The 19,128-nt window shown below is 46.0% G+C and overlaps 1 protein-coding gene across 8 annotated transcripts in view; it reads left to right on the forward strand.

The window, feature by feature from the left end:
* LOC114884001 (A-kinase anchor protein 2) overlaps positions 1-19,128 on the forward strand; it is a 495,611-nt gene that overhangs the window by 261,029 nt on the left and 215,454 nt on the right. For 6 of the 8 annotated variants that reach the window (XM_029202414.1, XM_029202415.1, XM_029202420.1 and 3 more), the window contains exons 5-6: positions 12,899-13,013; positions 14,182-14,203. In XM_029202414.1, coding sequence (XP_029058247.1) covers positions 12,899-13,013; positions 14,182-14,203 — 137 coding nt within the window. Of the gene's footprint in view, positions 1-12,898; positions 13,014-14,181; positions 14,204-14,263; positions 17,944-19,128 lie in introns of those variants that run through there. The other 2 variants (XM_029202419.1, XM_029202418.1) reach the window with 2 other exon arrangements.

The following is a 19,128-nucleotide window of genomic DNA, read 5'->3' on the forward strand; positions in this document are numbered from 1 at the left end:
AAATCCATAAAGAAGTGTTTAAAATACAAGTGGCATAAAATTGGTGGTGGAAATATGTCTGTAAGATATGGCAGCGAGAAAGCATGGGAAATGTATCAGGGAAGACTTCCAGAAGGAGATGGTACCTGAGCAGATTAATAAGTAGAATTACCCAGGGAGCAAACTGACAGAACTTAGTAACTAATATACGTGTGTGGTGTTTACCAGAGAGGAGCAAGTCAGAGGTCAAGGTAACATCCAGAGGCTCACAGACATAGAAAATAGACTTGCGGTTGCCAAGGGGGAGGGAGGGATGGATTGGAGTTGGAGGTTAGCAGACACAAACTGTTATATACAGGATGGATAAACAATGAGGTCCTACTGTATAGCACAGAGAACTATATTCAGTATGCTGTGATAAACCATAATGGAAAAGAATATGAAAAAGAATATATGCATATATATAACTGAATCACTTTGCTGTACAGCAGAAATTAACATTGTAAATCTATACTTCAATAAAATTAAGAAAAAATAAAATCAATAAATCAAACAAACAAAAAACAACAACAAAAGATAACATCCGGGTCTCCATCTTAAATAGAATGGATTAGTGGTGGTACCAGCAGCTGAACTAAAGAATGCCGGAAGGAGGAACAGCTTTATGGAGAAGATGAGTTTGGTCTTGCATATGTTGGGTTTGAGATACTTATGGACCATCCAGGTGGAGACACTGAAAATGCAATTGTATGTAGAGACTGGAGTTACGAGAGAGGCTGAAGATATAGGTTGGGTACATATAAGTCAGTGTGTACGAGGGTGGACATGTTTAGTGAGGGATAAAATGTAGAGCCAAGTGAACATTTAACAGAGAAGTAGAAGAGGCACGCATATTGAGAATGTGGTATCCTGGCCTCTGAAGGGGAGAAGGAGTGGTCCACAGCGTTTTATAAAGGGAAGAAGTCAATAGATGCACACTGAAGAGTATCCATTAGACGTGGCAGTTAGGATGTCACGGATTTTAACAAGATCAGATACAACAGCGTGGCGGGTGCCATAGCAGAGTGGAGTAAGTCGAGGGGTGACGGGATGTGAGGAAGTTGAGGCAGCAAGAGGAGAGTGCTATTGGGGAAATCTGGAAGAGAGATTCAGCGGTAATTGGATCAGAACGCAGGGTCAAGAGAAGTTCACCTATTTTTGATGTGAGCGAATTTATTCTAAAGGGGCTAAACGGAAGGAGGCATCTTGGAGAGCAGTTGAAGCTATGGCGGAGAGGGGGTCATGGATAAACGCCATCCCAGAGGAATCGGCACAAGGTCAGGTGCACAGGTGGAGGCCTTGGCCTTCAGCAGGAGAGTCTCTGAGTCAGAGGCTGGAGGTGAAAGGCTGGATGAGACTTTTTCTCTTCCTGCAGGAAGGGATATTTCTTGGGAAGAAAGGATTTAAGCTACTGAGAAATGTATTGCTTTGAAAGGAGATCATTTCACTTTCATGTAATCAAAGCTCTTTATTTCTGATGAAACAGACTCAAACAAGAATCACACCCAAGAAATCAATGCTCAGCGCTGGCTTGGAAATGATTTTCTATAGAAGAAATCAACTTGCACAGATTCTGACAGTATGAGCCATGTGACTCCAGATAAGATAAATACACAAGAAAAGAATAGGCTGGTTTCCAGGGGCTTAGGAAAACTGATGGAGACAGAAATTTTCATTCATATTTACTTGGGATTAAATTTGATTGCACCAACATCAGTAATGAAAAGTGCTAACATGTACCAGCTGTTCACTCAGATAAAAATAGAAAGTAATCCAATATTGATTCTTTTCAATGAATATACAAATTTTAATACATTTGGGGGGGTGGGGAAAGTAGCAAAACCAAGCCGAGATTTTTAAATTATATTGAATAGCACCATTTCCAAGTTAGTTTCACTATAGAATCCTTTAAAAGTGTGTTCTTGCTTTGCTTTGCTTTTCATTCACTCAACAAATATTTATTGAGCATCTGTGTATACAGGAAAGAGTATAAGGTACAGTAATAAAATAAAATAATAGAATATGATAATAATAAAATATCGTCCTATTTCTCAATAAGCCTGTACTCAGGAGAGGGATAATACAGGTAGGGTTGGGGAGGATAAATACATTTTTAATGCTCTACTACCAGGTGGGGTGCAACAAGTACCTAAGAGGTCTAAGGATGCTATGGGGATTTGGAAGGAGTGAACACGTTAGGTTGAGGGGATTGAAGGAAAACATTACTACGGAAACACTTTGGGCTTTGATTATTAGGTGTATCCAGTAGATAGAGTTGGGAGAGGAGAGTCATTCCAGGCTTTTTCACAGAGCAGCCTGCTGTTGGTTCTGGCTGGGACACAGGGGAAGGTGTAAGGCTGGGAAGGCGTGAGAGCAGAGGGTGGAGGGTGTGACAGGAATTCCACCTAAGAAGGTCAATCCGATTCGGGAAGGAGATGATGGAGAACCATCAAGTCAACTTTTCAACAAGAGAAAGGATATGAGCTATGCTTCAGGAATTCTTAAAGGCACCATTCTCTTCTCGGCCATATTTCTGTCTCGGTGATGACGTAGGGGGAAAAAAATGAAATGGGCTTGAGTTTCCACTGACACCTTGCAGTCAAGGAAGGTCCTGTTCTTTCACAAGGAGAAGTGGAAATCCTCTGTTTATTTAAAGGCCATTAACCTTTTTCACAGTAAAATACCAAATGATCTATGGGGATTCCAGATATACTCATGTAAGTAAAAGGAAACTGTTTCCTTACAAATTGAGTCACAAATGAAAAATATTTGGGGAGTGCCATAGAAACAAATGCACTGTTTTCCTGAAATATGGAAAATGAATTTTGTAGCATCTGTGTGTGTGAAAGGAAACAGTATTCTGTACAGTGTCCTACCTGGAATATGGAAACAGAAAGCTATTAAGATAGATAGATAGATAGATAGTCTTAGGATGGAGGGGTTAGATAATCAGGTCCCGGGCAGAATTGAGGATCCAGGCAGCAGGAACTAATGGGACACCCTTCAGAATCCTGCTGTAGGAATGATTGACCACCCCCTCCCAATTTTTCTCCATTCTTGGGCTACTCCTTCCAGGATGCAGATTTCTGGGCAAGAGTCCGGTTGACCTAGAGTCCAGTTGACCTAGTTAATATTTCCACTCCTTGGCCAGGGATATGAGGCTGTCTGATCAATAGTTTCACCAAATCCACAAGGTACTCCAGAGAGATTGTTTCCCAGTGGAGGAGCTAGATGCTGTTCCCCAAAGGAAAAGAGCAGGGATCCTGGGCAGGCAAAATTAATAATGCCCACCACCTTAGCATCTGTCACCAGACTCACTTCTGGACTACGAATAATGTGTATTCTGCTCCCACTCTGCAACCAGAACTCCAGGGCCATGGGTGAGCTCCACGTTGTTGAGCCTTATGTGTAGTGGTGGTTAGCTCACTGTACTGCAAAGCTGGGAAGGTCTTTCAAGTGTATGGACAGCCTAGCCTTGGCTCTCTTCCTGGTATGATTCAGCTGGCAAAAGCTGTGAGCATCAGACTGACACAAGCGTCACAGTACCAACATACCAGAGATGCTAAGACATGGATGATTATTATCGTGCAAAGAGTAGGAACTTCCCTGCTGAGACTTTGGATGGGGCAGGGATGTGGGGTGGGGTGGGATGAAGCACAGACCCAGCAGAGCCCCATTTTATAAGGGTTGATTAGCAGGAATGAATCGCATACCTCACGATTGCTCATTTTCCCCTTCTTTTGCTGCTGAGACATTAATGAGGCTCTAGGCTCTGATTATCTATGGCCCCACATCCGCAGCGTGCTTCAAGGAGCATTCCTTCACAAGTCAACAATACGTGGTAAATGTCTTGCATCACTTAGGATTAAAGGTGGATGCGAGTAACAGAGACCCACAGTAACAGTGGCTTTAAACAAGATGTTTATTTCTCCCTCCAGGAGAAATCCACAGGTAGGCAGTCAAGAGCTGTCTGGTGGCTGTGTGCCGGGAATCCCGCAGGGACCCAGCCTTCTTCCAGCTTAGCCCTCTCCTGTCTTTGTTCTCAGAGTCCAAGATGACAGTGAGAGCTTCACCTGCACACCTGTGCATTTCAGGCAGAAGGATGAAGGAAGGGCTGAAAGAAAAAAAGGGCTAAAGAAGGTTCTAGAAGCTGCCCTACAACACTTTGACTTACATCCCTTTGGCCAGAATATGCTACCCATGGTTACAAAAGATGCTAGGGAGTGTGCACATTATTCTGTGTGCCCTGTGCCCAGCTTAACTGTAGGGGTTACGTCGCACTGAAAGAAGGGGAGGATGGGAATTGGTGACCAACTCACAGCCTCTTTTACAGGCTTGTGCTGGATGCATAAAGAGGCGGGCAGCTTTCCTATCCTCTGAGGAGTAAACATTCTCCCTGAGGTTCTTGTTTTGGCAGGTTGGTCAGACAGGCACCCCACCTGACTGCTCAACTATGAAATTGCAGTTCTAGGGGAGAGAACAGGCCTGAATTCAGCACCTTGGGCCGGTCTGTCAGCATCTCCTTTTCATTCTGGAAGTATTTACTAAGACTCTAATGCATGTCGTCTGAGCAGCCATGGTTGACCTGTTCACAGTTTATGTGTGTGACCTGGGCCCGTGTCCCTCGACAGTGAGGAAAGCTGTAATGGGTCCATTGTGAAGAATAGACTGGTCTTGCTCAGGGCTTGTTCAGAAATGTCCTTAGGGTCCCCAGGATTTTGTGAAGTTCCTTTACCGCTCCCCTTGCCTCAGCTTTTCGCTGGTGCTGAGTTGGCTCCGTGAAGAAGCCCAGAAGTCCCCCTTCCTCTTGGTCACTCTCCCCTTTCCTCTTCTGCTCTTTCCACCGCCCCCCACCCACTTCTGGGCCCCAGTTCGTATCATGCATGCTCCCCACTGAGTAGTGAGTTCCATTTGCCTTGAGTCTTCCCGTTTCCCAAATGGAGTGCCTACAAGTCAGGGTGTTAGCTGAACTTGACCTCTGCACTTCCAAGGGATGGAACTCAGACCATGAGTGAAAGCTGGTTAGCTGTCGCTGACCAGTGCTGACGGTGAGCATGTTCCAAGAGGGAAGGGCTGCCTTGGGAGGTGGTGAATTCCCTGTGTGCAGAGGATTTCAAGCAGAGGTAGGATAACTGCTGGTTGGAGAACAGTTCAGGGGCTTCATGTTTCTGGAAATCCATGCGATTAAATGGCTTCCACTTACAGCCTGACCTTCTGTGGTTCTGTGAGCGTGAAAAATCCATTGTGTTGCCCTATGCATTCTTGAGGAAGTGAGGGAAAGGGAGAAATTGGTCCTAGGGAGATAGTCGAAAGCAGTGGCAAAGAGTCCTGGTTCTCCAGTACCAGGGTCCAAATCCTGGCCCCATTATCTTTGTGACCCTGGGCAAGTCAGTAGCTTTCTGTATCTCAGTCTTTCATCTGTGTAATGGGAGTGAAAGAATTCCTATTTCATAGGATATTGTGAAGGTTAAGTATCATAATGCATGTAAAGCACTTAGAACAGTGCCTAGCACATAGTAAGCACTCAAAAATCCTCCTCATTATTACTGTTGTTACATATAAGCAGTATATACATAACAAAAACAATATTAGAATTGTTAGTATCATAACAATTATTCTAACCATCACTGATGGAGAAAGAAAAAAATGAAATACACCTGAGTTTATAGGCAAAGCCTTTTCCAAACAGTAAGACTGTTGGAAACCCAGTTTGTATTAGTCTGTACTCTTTTGGATTCCACTGAGAAATGCCATGCAAAGGGAACATTGATTGGCTCCTATAAGTAAGAAGGGCAGAGGTGCCGCAGAGAATCATGGGAAGCAGGAGCTAGAGAATCAATGGGCCAGGGTCCCTCTCACTCAGCCTCTCTTGTTCTCATCTCTCTTTGCTTGAGCCTTGTTTTCTCCCACTGCAGATGAGGGAAGGTAGGGTCCCAGCAGGGCTTGGAAGGCCAGGTATTTCTGGCCCAGTCCAGGCCCAGTAGAATGAGAGCACAAAGTGAGCAATGGGGACGAGGGACAGGAATATTGGGGACCTCTCTGAGGCATCTTGCTGAGCTGTGTCCGTTGGAGGGCAGAGTGTGCAATGATTGAAAAGGCCATGCAAGGACACATGTTCCTGGGTGAGGGAGGGATGTATTATATTCTGGGCCTCGGTCTGTGCTGTCTCCTCTGCCTGGCACGTTTTCTTCTCTTTTCTACCCGATGAAGGCATCCTTCAAGACCCGGCTAACATAACACCTACTCAAGTCAAGTTTTTCTCACCACTTTGTATCTGTTGGAAATTGCGTTCAGCTGTAATCACAATAGTGGCTTAAACTCACAGCAAGAAATCTGGAGTGAGCTGTCCAGAGTTGGTATAGTCACTCCAGGGTGCTAACTAGAACCCAGGCAATTTATCTCTTTCTGCACACTCAGCCATCCTTAGACTCTTGCCCTTCCGGACACAAGATGACTATTCTACCTACAGCATCATATGCCTTATGGTAGGCAGAGTAATGGACCCCCCCCCCCCACCAAAGATGTCTCCGTCCTAACCTTCAGAACCTGTGAGTATGTTAGGTTACATGGCAAAGGGGAATTAAAGTTATAGACGGAATTAAGTTCTCCAAACAGCTGACTTTAACATAGGGAGATTACCCTGGATTATCTGGGTGGGCTCAGTCTCATCATAAGGATCCCTAAAAGTGGAGAGGAGGCAGAAGAAGAGAGTCAGAGGGAGATGGGAAGGATGGTCAGAGAGCTACAGCATTGCTGACTTTGACGATGGAGGAGGGAGCCATGAGGCAAGGACTGTGGGTGGCCTCAGGGAGCTGGAAAAAGCAAGGAAACGATTCCTCCCTAAAGCCTCCAGAAGGGAACACAACTCAGCCCCCTCTTGATTATAGCCTGTTGATACCCATGTCAAACTTCTGACCCACAGAAGTGTAATATAGTAAGTTGATATTGTTGTAAGCTACTATGTTTGTGGTCATTTGTTACAGCAGCAGTTGGAAGCTAATACATCTCTCTAGCACCAGGTCCCTGTACCAGGCAGGAAGAAGGGAAAGGCCGAGGGCATATGCCAGCTTTCCCAGAAGTCTCGCCCAATAATGTTTACATACATCTCATTGGCCAGAACTGTCCTGTGGCCACCGTTCTATGCATAGGAAGCTGGGTGTGTAAATTTTCAGCTGGGTACATTGCCACATATCCCCCACAAAATAAAGATTCTCTTAGCATGGGAGTAGGGGAGAACAGATCTTGGGCAGGCAACTTGGAGTCCCCTGAGGAACTGACACTTTTCCAAATCGTTGTTCTTTCCTCCAGCTCTTTTTGGGCTCTCTTGAAATTTATGTGTTTACTTGGCTATTCTCATTACTTTACCAAGAGCTCGCCCGAGCAGACACCGTGGCTGATTTAGCTCTCTGTCCCTGATGTTCAGCGCAGTGCCTGATGGAAGGAAGGTGCTTGCATTAAGTTGGATGGATGGATATATACATGGACTTTGAAATGAGAGAATGATCGATGCACCTTATAGCGCCATAGGTCCTTTGTATTTTCCCATTAGGAAGGTCTGTTGGGGTTAGGTCGATTTTATGAGACCATTTGGCCAGGATTGCAACCTCATCGCCAGTAGATTGAACGTGCACAGCTGCAGTGTGTCACCTTTCTTTACTGTCTATTACAGTCTGCTGCTTGCTCAGGAGAAACTGAGCAAGCCAGTCAGAGGCTGTTACATGCACCTGTCTCAGCCTAAGGAGCCTTGGTTAACCTTGAGCGTAAATTACACTTCCTGCCAATTCTTTATTTTTAGCTTGGCTCCTCCAGGGAAGACTGCATTAGATTTCGGTCATGAAACTACAAAACACTGACATTTCTAGCCCAACTGGGATGACTCTTATTAACCCCATGACACTCGGTTTCTTGGGAAGCTCCTCAGCCCTGGGACTCAGGTTTTCCACGAAAAGTTGTTAGTCTGGGCCATCCAGTGCCCACATGTGCATGTGTAGAGAAAGCTGCTGCTTGGATCTGACTCACTCAGACTTATATAAGCTGTCGATATCCTGAGTTCATTCCCTTTGGATGAAACTCAGGTGGTGTTATCGTGAAAGTCTAGTTTTGTTGCTTTTTTTTCCTCTCTCTCTCTCCGTTCCTTCTCAGTTACACAGTATCACGACCCAAATCTTTAGCACTTGATCTATATAGCCAAGAGCCCTGAAACCCATAGGGCCCGGGCAGTGGACACAATTGGGCCAGCCAGTGGGCATCAGGTCACAGAGAATTCTTAATCACTTGAGCCTGCTTCATCGGAAGAAGTGAGTTACTTATAGTCAGCCTTTTTTTTTTTTAAGTCAGATATTTTTTATTTATTTATTTTTGGCTGTGTTGGGTCTTCATTTCTGTGTGAGGGCTTTCTCTAATTGCGGCGAGTGGGGGCCACTCTTCATCGCGGTGCGCGGGCCTCTCACTATCGCGACCTCTCTTGTTGCGGAGCACAAGCTCCAGACACGCAGGCTCAGTAGTTGTGGCTCACGTGCCTAGTTGCTCCGCGGCATGTGGGATCTTCCCAGACCAGGGCTCGACCCCGTGTCCCCTGCATTGGCAGGCAGATTCTCAACCACTGTGCCACCAGGGAAGCCCCCAAGTCAGATATTTTTAACCCAACTTTTTTCCAGAATCCCTTGTAGTGCCTGACTCTGAGTCCAGCCAGACAAGCTCCGTCAGTGTCGGTTGAATTGAATGTAAATCGATACTGTGCCCATTTTAACCCCTCACTCGACCCAGGAGAAGCTGGGACCCCGGCTCCTTTCCAGTGCCACAGCCTGTGAAAGGCAGCCTTCTCAGCGGTAGGCCAGAGGAGGCATTTTTTTTTAAGTGATTTACTGTTTTTATTCTGATTAGATAAGGAATACATGAGGTTTTTTTTAATTGGGGAAATATTGAAAATTATAAAGAAGAAAATTAAAATCACCCAATAGCTCATTACCCAGAGACAACTACCATGGATATTTTCCTGTTTTCTCGAACTTAACGCTCATGAAGGGGTGCTCTGTATCCATCCTGATTTCTCTAAGGATTGGGGGAAATGGGGAGAGGGGTAGATTATAGTCTTTCTAATCTTTTAGCTTCAGGTATTATTGGGATATATGTACACATACATATATACATATATTTATATAGATATATACTATTAGGAAATATATCATTAGGATATGATGTATAATATATATCTATATATATCTATACACATATATAATATATATCTCTCTAACATACACATATGTATATTTTATTAACATCTTTATTGGAGTATAATTGCTTTACAGTGTTGTTTTAGTTTCTGCTGTATAGCAAAGTGAATCAGCTATACGTATACATATATCCCCATATCCCCTCTGTCTTGTGTCTCCCTCCCACCCCTCTAGGTAGTCACAAAGCACCGAGCTGATCTCCCTGCGCTATGCGGCTGCTTCCCACTAGCTATCTGTTTTACATTTGGTAGTGTATATATGTCCATGCCACTCTCTCACTTTGTCCCAGCTTACCCTTCGCCCTCCCCATGTCCTCAAGTCCATTCTCTACATCTGTGTCTTTATTCCTGTCCTGCCCCTAGGTTCTTCAGAACCTTTTTTTTTTTTTTTAAATTCCATATGTATGTGTTAGCATATGGTATTTGTTTTTCTCTTTCTGACTTACTTCACTCTGTATGACAGATTCTGGGTCCATCCACCTCAGTACAAATAACTCAATTTCATTTCTTTTTATGGCTAATATTCCACTGTATATATGTGTCACATCTTCTTTATCCATTCATCTGTCGATGGAAACTTAGGTTGCTTCCATGTCCTGGCTATTGTAAATAGTGCTACAGTGAACATTATGGTACATGTTTGAACTGTGTCAGTTAGCTGTTGTCACAATAGTGCTCTTTGACAAACTACTCTCAAACTCAGTGGTTTAAAACAAAAATCATTTGTACTTGCTCACACTTCTGTGAGGAGTAGGCTGGGTGTTGGCTGATCTAGGCTGGGCTTAGCTGAGTGGCTTCTGACTCTGGGTTGGGCTCCTGTCCACTCCCCATGTGTTCTTTCTGGGGTGCAGGCTGAAGGGACAGCAGCTGCCCAGAGAAGCTGTTCTCTTGGTGCCAGCAGAGGCACAAGAGGACAAGCCCAACGGGGCAAACACATTCCAAACCTCTGTTTGTGTCATGTCTGCTAACATCCCATTGGCTAAGTCAGGTCACATGGCTGCACCCAAAGGGTCAGGGAAGTACATCCCGCCCACCATGAAGCCAAAGCAAATCATGTGACCCAACATCAGTGGGTCGGGGGCGTATATACTCTTCCGGAACATGGAGGTGAAGGGGGAAGGGAGGGAATTTGTTTTAGAATAATGGAATCTACCCACATCCTAAATATCTACTGAGATACTCGGTTTTTTGAGATTCAGATGAAATCTGCTCAGAATTCACCTGGCCAGTGCTATCATCCAATCTCTCCAGGAAACCTCTAGCCCAGAGCTCCTCTACCCAGTGAATTAGTTCCATTTACAGATCATTTGAGTTGTCCCTATTCCATGCTTATATTCCTTTCCTTGATTCCTCCCAAAGTAATTTACACAGATGTGTGTAAAAGGTTTGCTGAACATTTGGAACAGCAAAGGTTGATATCTCTTTGTTTATATATTGGTGTTGCTTGGCCCGTCTCCTCTAGATTCTGTTTGCATTTCAGCCCACACACAGTCTCTCAAGTCAAAGCTTGCTGAAGAATTACCTGGGTCTCAGAAATCCTGAAGATCTCATCTTGGCTGAGCTATGACTTTTTTGCAACTTGGTTCAGCTTTTTCATTCATTCAACATACTTGTATTGAGCATTTGTGCCCTCACCATGATGAATTTATACTCTAGTAGGGGAAATTAACAATGTGTGTATACTCTAACACAGAGTTTAGAACTATTAAACCTTGGCAATGTTGATTTTGGGGGGGCGCAAATCATTCCTTATTGTGGGGGGGTGTCCCGTGCTTTGTAGCATGTTTATCAATTGCTACCCATTAGATGCCAGTAGCACCAACTCTACTCTTCTTGAGTGATGGATAGCCACAATATCCCCAGACATTGCCAAATATGCCCTGGGGGACAAAAGCACCTTGGTTGAGAACCATTGCACTAACATATAGTAGACTTGATAAGACCTCTGGTCTTATTATTTCCTGGTGGTGAATCTGTGAAAGCCTCATGGGGTGGATGATATCTGCGTTAAGACTTCAAAAATGGTTAGGGTTTAGAAATGAGTTTCTTGAAGGAGGGAAAATCATGGGGCACAAATGGACAAATAAGGAGTAGCTCTGTCTAAAGCATAAAATGAAGTAGACTTATTGGTAAGAGTGGAGGCTCTATAGGTATTAGGAGGCTAGATGCTGTCATCAGAAGGACTGCCACTTTTACTGTGAGGGAAATGATCAGTATATCTGAAGCTGTGTTCATTTGGAGGGGACACCATTACACACAGTGTTTGTCTTCATAACCCAAAGTAATTGCTGCAAAGTCTTATCCATCCAGAGGTCATTTTTCTGATGCCTAGTAAGGAAACAGAAAAGGCCTCTGAGGGATACAGTGCAAAAATCCCATGGCTGTATCTTGGTGTTCCTTACCCCTCAGAAGATCTCACTAGCCAGTTCCCAACAGCAGATTAGAAGATGGAAGAGGAGCAGGGGGAGGCAGGCATAGACTCTGCAGAAAAGCTTCCAGCCCGACACAGGGAAGGAGACCAAAAGCAGAACTGAATGAATGAACGAATAAATTCAGACCAAACGATTTGGAAGCATAATGATCTGGAGTCCTGTAGGCAGGGGAACATCCATCCCTTCATAACCTCCAAAGGCATTGGTGCATTCCAGCACCACCCTAGTATACCAGCACACTCAGTGTGTAACAAGGCAGGGCATATGTGAAGTACTGTAGAGCCCATGTGGCTAGAGTTTAGCACCGGTTAGGAACAGGGTCTAGAGTTACACTTCCTGGCTTGAACCCTAGCCTCAAGGCTCTGCACCAGTAAACTAGTTCCTTAACCAAGCCAAGCCTTCATGATCTCATCTGTAAAATGAGAATTCCTGGCTCATAGGGTCATAGGGTCATTGGGAAGGTTAAATACAATAATCCATATGAATTCTTAGCTCAGCTCTTGGCACAGATTTAGTGCTCAAGAAAAGTTAAATGGTTGTTACTATCATTTCATTGCAAGAATAGAGCTGCCAAGACTTCCCCCAAATCATCACTGTAGCTGCTGTTCTGGAATATTCCCAGAGTCTCCTGGCTGTGCTGAAATTTCCTTTCCAGGAAATAGATAAGAGGGTTGTAAAAACTGAGGAAAGTTTCAGAAGAGTGGGGGCGGTCATATCAGTCCCTTCCATCTCCTGTCTTCTTGGTAGTAGAGGTTAGGCCACTGAGGAAGGTGACAGCAGGTTCCCAAGGGTACTGGCCATCAGCCATTTCTCGGCAACATATACCCTTTGAGCAAGACTGGCTCTTCACCTGTGGCCAAGCTGACAGAGGAGCAGTTGTTCTGAGATAGAAGAGAGTGTGTCCTATGCTGTGCAAAACCATCTACCTCCAAGTTAAGAATGTACACGTGAAGAGAAGGGGAGGCCCCAAAGCAAACTGCAAAGTGGCAGCAGTGACCTGGTGGCAGCACCTCTGGGTTGGTTTCCTTTGATCAGTGTCTGCTTAGTGGCAAAGCTGGAAACACACGATGCTCTGTGAGGTAAAGCCTTGGCCGGGTACCACAGCATCATGTAAAATGCAGACCGCCAGGAAGTCACCCAGCAGGAAGAAGCTGCTCTCTGGTCCAGGGGTGGCAGGACAGTAGAGTAACCTGTCCTCTGTTTGTGTGTTTTCCAGGCTGGAACAGGAAATACAAGCACTGGAAAGTGAAGAGTCCCAGATATCTGCCAAAGAGCAAATCATCCTAGAGAAACTAAAGGAGACGGAAAAATCCTTCAAGGACTTTCAGAAGGTGAAGGAAACAAATGTGACTTCTCAGTTATATCCCTGAGGAAGTAAGCGCTCGTAGAATGGTGCCAATTGGAGAAAAGGCCGGTTGGTATTGATGAGAAGACTAAGCCACACACTCTGAGGGGCAGATGCGTGAGGACCAGTGCCATCTCTGAAGCTGAGAGTGGCCTGTTTTCAGGGGTGGGTCCACCTGGCCCACCAGAAGCACAGAGAAGAGTCATGAAATTAACCCCATCTCCCTACGGTCCAAACCCTTTATATGCCTAATGCCTGAAAAGTCATCTCCCATTAGACCCTAGAATTCTAAAACCAATTCTTACGAAGCAGATTAAACAGACTCCCTGTGGCTTGAAGTCTTTCCTTTATAAAAAGGCCAAAGACAAAACCATATCAAATGGGCATGAACTCCAAAAACAAAGCATCAGTGAAACATGAAATTTTACCGTACAGGCATGCCTCGGAGGTATTGCAGGTTTGGTTCCAGACCACTGAAATTAATCAAATGTTGCAATAAAGTGCATGTCATGAATTTTTTGGTTTCCCAGTCCATATAAAAGTTATGTTTATACTATACTGTAGTCTGTTAAGTATGCAATAGCATTATGTGTTAAAAAAATGTGCACGCCTTAATTAAAAATAATGCTGTTGGAACAATGGTGCTGACAGATCTGCTTAACTGGGGGTTGTCAAAAACCTTCAGTTTGTAAAAAATGCAATATTGAGGCCCAGTAAAATGAGGTATGCCTGTCTGTGAAAACAGACGGTACTGTGTAGCAAAGGGAGAATCCATAAAGCCAGCAGGCTGTGAATCACTCAGGACCCTCCCTCCATTTTATAACACATGTTTCCCCAGGTACCCAACAGTTGATAGGAAAGCAGTCTAATCACATTCATTTTAAGGTGGGATTTTCTGATGTCATTTCTCCAACACAACCCAGGGTATTTGCTGAATAATTGAAATATATCTCTTGTAGGAGAAATTCGGGGTAAGGTGGGAAGGGTAAACCTTTCCCTTAAATTTCAGGATCCCAAACAAATTTCCCAGAAGGAAAGAAAGCATGGGGTTTGCCCACCACAGTCAAGTTCTGGGGGAGAAAGATGGGTTAAATGAGTGAGGGGTCATCTCCCCACGTGTGTAGTGACGCTCTGCCCTGCTTTTGTTTCCACAGAGCTTCTCCAGTACGGATGGAGGTAAGTGTAAGCGCTCTCTCCCCATCTGTACCTGAATGTTTTCATCCATCAGCTTAGTGGGTTTCATTAACACAGGCTCACCAGGAGACGCGATGTGTTGGTTTGTAAGGGCATCAGAAAGAAGGGAAGTGCCGTTTGTGGGTGCTCAGGAGGGCCACGCCCCCCGTCTCCTCAGCCTCTCCTCTTCAAGGACTGCTTCTTGACCAACTCTTTCCAGGCTTACACAGTTGGCCTGGCTCTTCTCCTTCCCATTAGGTCCCCAAGGTTCACTGCTTTGATCTCTCTTGAAATATGTTCAGCCAAGAGTGCCAGCCTCAGGACCAGTTCCCTGGTAGGGATGAGGCCACTGGTGCTGGTGGTTAGGTCTCCAGGTTACAGTATGCGGCAGGAGCCCATCATCTGATGTTTAGGAAACCTTCCTAAGGCCTCTGGTTTTACTTTGAATCAAAACTGCAGTTTCTCCAGCCTTCCAGGGAAACAGGGCTGGGCAGAACCTCCCTCCCTGTGGGGCATGGTTGGCCAGGAGCACGTGAAGGGTGGGAGCAGGGCCCCGGCTTCCTGAACCCCACCCTGGCAGGAGTGGGCCTTCCTCTGCTCTCCCCTCCCGTCCCCTCCCCTCCGCTCTCCTTCACTGGGGCCATGTGATGAACTTGGGATTGTGTGCTTCTCAGCCTTCACCTTGCTCCTCTGTTAGCTACAAACTCATGCAAACCACTTGATTCCCTCTTTCCCTCTGGCCCTCAGCTAGACTTGTCTTAAAATGCCGGGACTTGTCGGAAGATCAGATACCATCTGCTCACCTGATTCTTATGAGGTCAACCTCTAAATTAGGAAGATGATCAGGAGCCAGAATAAGTGTTGGCATCAGTGTTTTCCCAATGTCTTTTGGAAATGTATGGTTAAAGATTTTAAAATGCAGAGACGGATAATGCATTCTTCTGGATTAGCAAAGATCCTTGCAATCACGATAATTCTAACTTCAGCAAAAAAGAAAACAAACAAAAAAACTGGTTTGTCTGGGTTCTCCCCGCCACCCTCCAGCAAGTAAAAGGCAGGGGATCTGGATTTTGGCTCCTTGGGTGATCTTTGGGAAGGTATTAAATTAAATTCATGTGTCCAGCACATATGCTCAGAGGCAAGTCAGGGCCGAGCAAGCAGGGGCTCCAGGAGGAAGACTTTCAGTAGTTCTAGAACCTTTTCTAGGGTGTGGCCAAATCAGGACATTTGATCTGTGCTTTGGGGGTGGAGCATGGACTGAAGAGGTGGCCTTGCCTACTATGGGGAGTTGAGGGTGGCAGCATGGGAAGGATAGCGGGCTTCCCTCGTGCTAGGGCTGCCCAGAGGCCGTGTAAGTGATCAGCAGTAACACAGTGTCAGACATCGACCCACAGATACCCACATATCGGAAGCGTCCACATCAACTTTTTTTTTTTTTTTTTTGAGGTACTCGGGCCTCTCACTGCTGCGGCCTCTCCCGTTGCAGAGCACAGGCTCTGGATGCGCAGGCTCAGCGGCCATGGCTCATGGGCCCAGCCACTCCGCGGCATGTGGGATCCTCCCGGGCCGAGGCACGAACCCGCATCCCCTGCATCAGCAGGCAGCTCCCAACCACTGCGCCACCAGGGAAGCCCCACATCAACTTTTTATGCTTTCACTTCTTTTTCTCTCAAACCAGGGCCTTTCCTAGACTTCTCTCTCTAATTAGGGAAAGGATGGCGCCTGCATGTCATGTCCCAGGGAAAGCTGTGTGGGCCATGGAGACCCATGTAGTCTATGACTTGTTAACAAGCATCCATGAAGCCATGTTATAAACTCTCACTGCTCTCTTTTTCGCTTTCACCCTGAACTTCTCTCATTTCCGCCTGTACTGTGTACTTCCCACTATTTTCATCTGTTCACCTAAGTAGTTCATAAAGATGGTAAGAAACACGATTGTGACTGAGAAGGGAACCTACAGAGAAAAATCACCTTCATGATTCCATCATTCATCACTTTTTGACAGGATGGGTGAGCTCAGGCTTAAAAGGATGCAGAAGTCTCAGGGATCCCAAGAAGTGGCCAGGGAAAAGTTTCCATGGCCTTGTCACCCTGGATGATGATTCCTACTGTGTCTGGTTATAACTAAGTCTGGGGAGACCTTTCCATTACACCAATCTGCTGGCAAAGAAAAGCTTGAAGGAGGGAGCACGTCCTTCCAAGAATGCAGTCAGTGTTTATAGGCCACTCTGTGGTCTGAGGGTAAAAACTCATCATGAAGCACATCCAGTTGAGGGACTTTGGGATGTCTAAATCTTTTCTCTTTCTTTGATTTCAAAGTGCCAAGACCCTCTTAGAATCAACCAATTGTTGTTACTAAGACCTAACAAAAAAATGATTGTAGAATAATGATGCTTAGGACAAATACCCAGCTTCCGAAACACGATGATTACAGAATCCAGGCCCAACTGAAATTATATAACTGGACAAGAGGCTGCAGATAATCAGCAGAAGCGTCTCCAGTTTAATGAGTTGCCAAGGAGTCGGCAGCTAGCGTGTGCATGTGTAACGACCGCTGTTCAGGTACCCTGTGCATGTCTCCCTGTGCTTTTCAGAGAAAACAAAGGTACTGGACTGCTGGATCACCGATGGTTTTTAACTACATGGTAGCCTTGGCAATCAAGAGCAATGTATTCCAATCTGGAGTAGAATTTCTTGGCAACATACATTCTGACCCCCCCTCACTTCCTCCCCACCCCACCCCACATACACACTTGTTATATGGCAGAGTCCTCATCGATTGGGTGGGTGGTTTTTACTGCCCTAAATAGGCACAGTGTTTTGTGTAAGTATAAATTGCATGTGGTATGTACCTAGAGCTACCTCTGTTCTTTACCCACCGAGGAGCTGGTGTGGAACCCTTGGCCAGAGCTGGCAAAGGAAAATGTCTGTCCTGGGCCCATCTCATCCTTGCTGTTTGAGACGGATCTTTGTAGATTTCCATCCCATCCCAGTCTGGGGTGGCCTGGGATCTTTCCCACATCAAAACCCTCATACCAGGGACTTCCCTGGCAGTCCAGTAATTAAGACTCTGCAATTCCTTTGCAGGGGGCACGGATTCGGTCCCTGGTTGGGGAACTAAAATCCCGCGTGCCACAGGGTGTGGTCAAAAAAAAACCCAAAACAAAAAAACACCTTCATACCAATTGTTGGGACAGCTCAGTGTGTCTTCAGTTGCCCAGAAGCCACGATTTCAGGAGAGTTTTCATCAGTTTTGCTCCTCTAGCTTTAGCTGTTTATGTTCTTCATAAAGGTTTCAGCAGTGCCAGAACTAATGAGAAGCACTCATGTTACACCTCTGCTCTGTAAGTGGCTGTTCCCTGCCTTCTCGGACGGTGGGAAGAAGCATGATAGCCCACCCTGACTTTGGCAGGAAGAGGGCAGTTTACTGACTGAGGCCACATGAAGACATCTCCCTGTGGAAGCTTCGGAGGCCCTGTTTCTTATTCCTTGTGTTGGTCTATCAGACACCCTCCCTGCTACAGAACCTTAGGGTTTACTACTTAATGATATTTTGAGGGGCTGCCCTGTCCTTTTCCTCATGCCCCACTCCTCGCCACCCCTTTATCTCTTAGCAGAAGCCATGGCTACCCAGCCCCACAAGAGCTGCTGTCCTCAAGCCTGTAGCCAGTGACCACTGGGCAAAGGTAACTCCATCACCCACTCACATCTGGCAGGGAGCAGCCTCTCGGGGAGCCTGAAACGTAAGCAATAGGAATCACATGAAGAATTCCCCACCTATGAGTGGCTTTTATTTCTGGCTGCTAAAACTTTCAGAATGCAAAGATGTCCTGGAAATTCTATATGTAGCATAGGATGTACTAGACACGTGTGACCAGTCCACAGAGTCTTACCTGGTCTTAACGGCTTGAGTCTCCATCTCATGTGAATGCAGGAAGTCAGATTTACTGTGATTGCCATTCCACGGATTTCTGGAAATCCTCAGGGAAGCTCAGAAGTTCTGCACATTTGCTCTGGTCATCTCTTGTCCCCTAAACTGTCTCTCTAACCCCACACTGCTGCTCCCTCCTTCCCATGGGCCACTGTTAGCAATCTCCCTCTACCCGCTCAAGCCCCACTTACCCCCAGCTGCTGCTATCTCTGGTCCTGCCTTGTGCTACCTTGGGGCCCAGACCCTTCCCACAGCTCCCCAGAGTGAGAGCAGAGGCTGCAACCTAACTTGAGGAATGCTGGCAGGGCAGCTCAACATGGAGAATAATGGGCAACTTTGGACATGTGGCCACACTCAGAGGCTCTGGCTCCAATCCAGGCCCCTTTCAGAGGGCCCCTACAGGCTGCTTCATGGCCATCTCCCAGCCCACCATCATCTCAAAGGGCCATCTTCCTTCCTTGCAGTGAAGGACCTTCAACCATGTGTGCCCGACCCAGGGCCCAACTCCAGCACACATGAGGCCCCAGGGAGAGACAGTAACCAGAGCCTCACTCCAACCCAGGGCCTGCCTGCCTGCTGACTCCTGACTTCCTGTTCTGTCTCCCCAAAGGGTTGATATAGACGAACCCATTCTCTTAGAGAAACTCCACCCCATCCACTCCCACAGAACACGGTGGTCCATTGTCAGTATATTCTGGGTTATTCAGACACACGTGAGTCAGCAGTGGTCTAATCGCCATATAACTGAACTAATCCTAACCTGGTGTCTGTCTGCAGTCCTCTCCTCATGAAATTTAAAAGGGAAAAAAGAAACCTGCCAGAACTAAGGCCGTATCGATGGGGATACACAGGACGGGACAGATGTGGGAAGTGGGTAGAGGCTAGGGACTAACTGGCCACTGGGAGGGGGAGTTAAGGACACCACCCAGGATCCTGGGTGAATTATGGTGCCAGTGAGCTGCGGTACATTGTACAGGAGAAGCAGCAGATGAGCGGA

Source organism: Monodon monoceros, unplaced genomic scaffold, assembly GCF_005190385.1.
Source record: "Monodon monoceros isolate NGI ecotype Baffin Bay Population unplaced genomic scaffold, NGI_Narwhal_1 Super_Scaffold_5, whole genome shotgun sequence".
In the NCBI taxonomy this organism is placed as follows: domain Eukaryota; kingdom Metazoa; phylum Chordata; class Mammalia; order Artiodactyla; family Monodontidae; genus Monodon; species Monodon monoceros.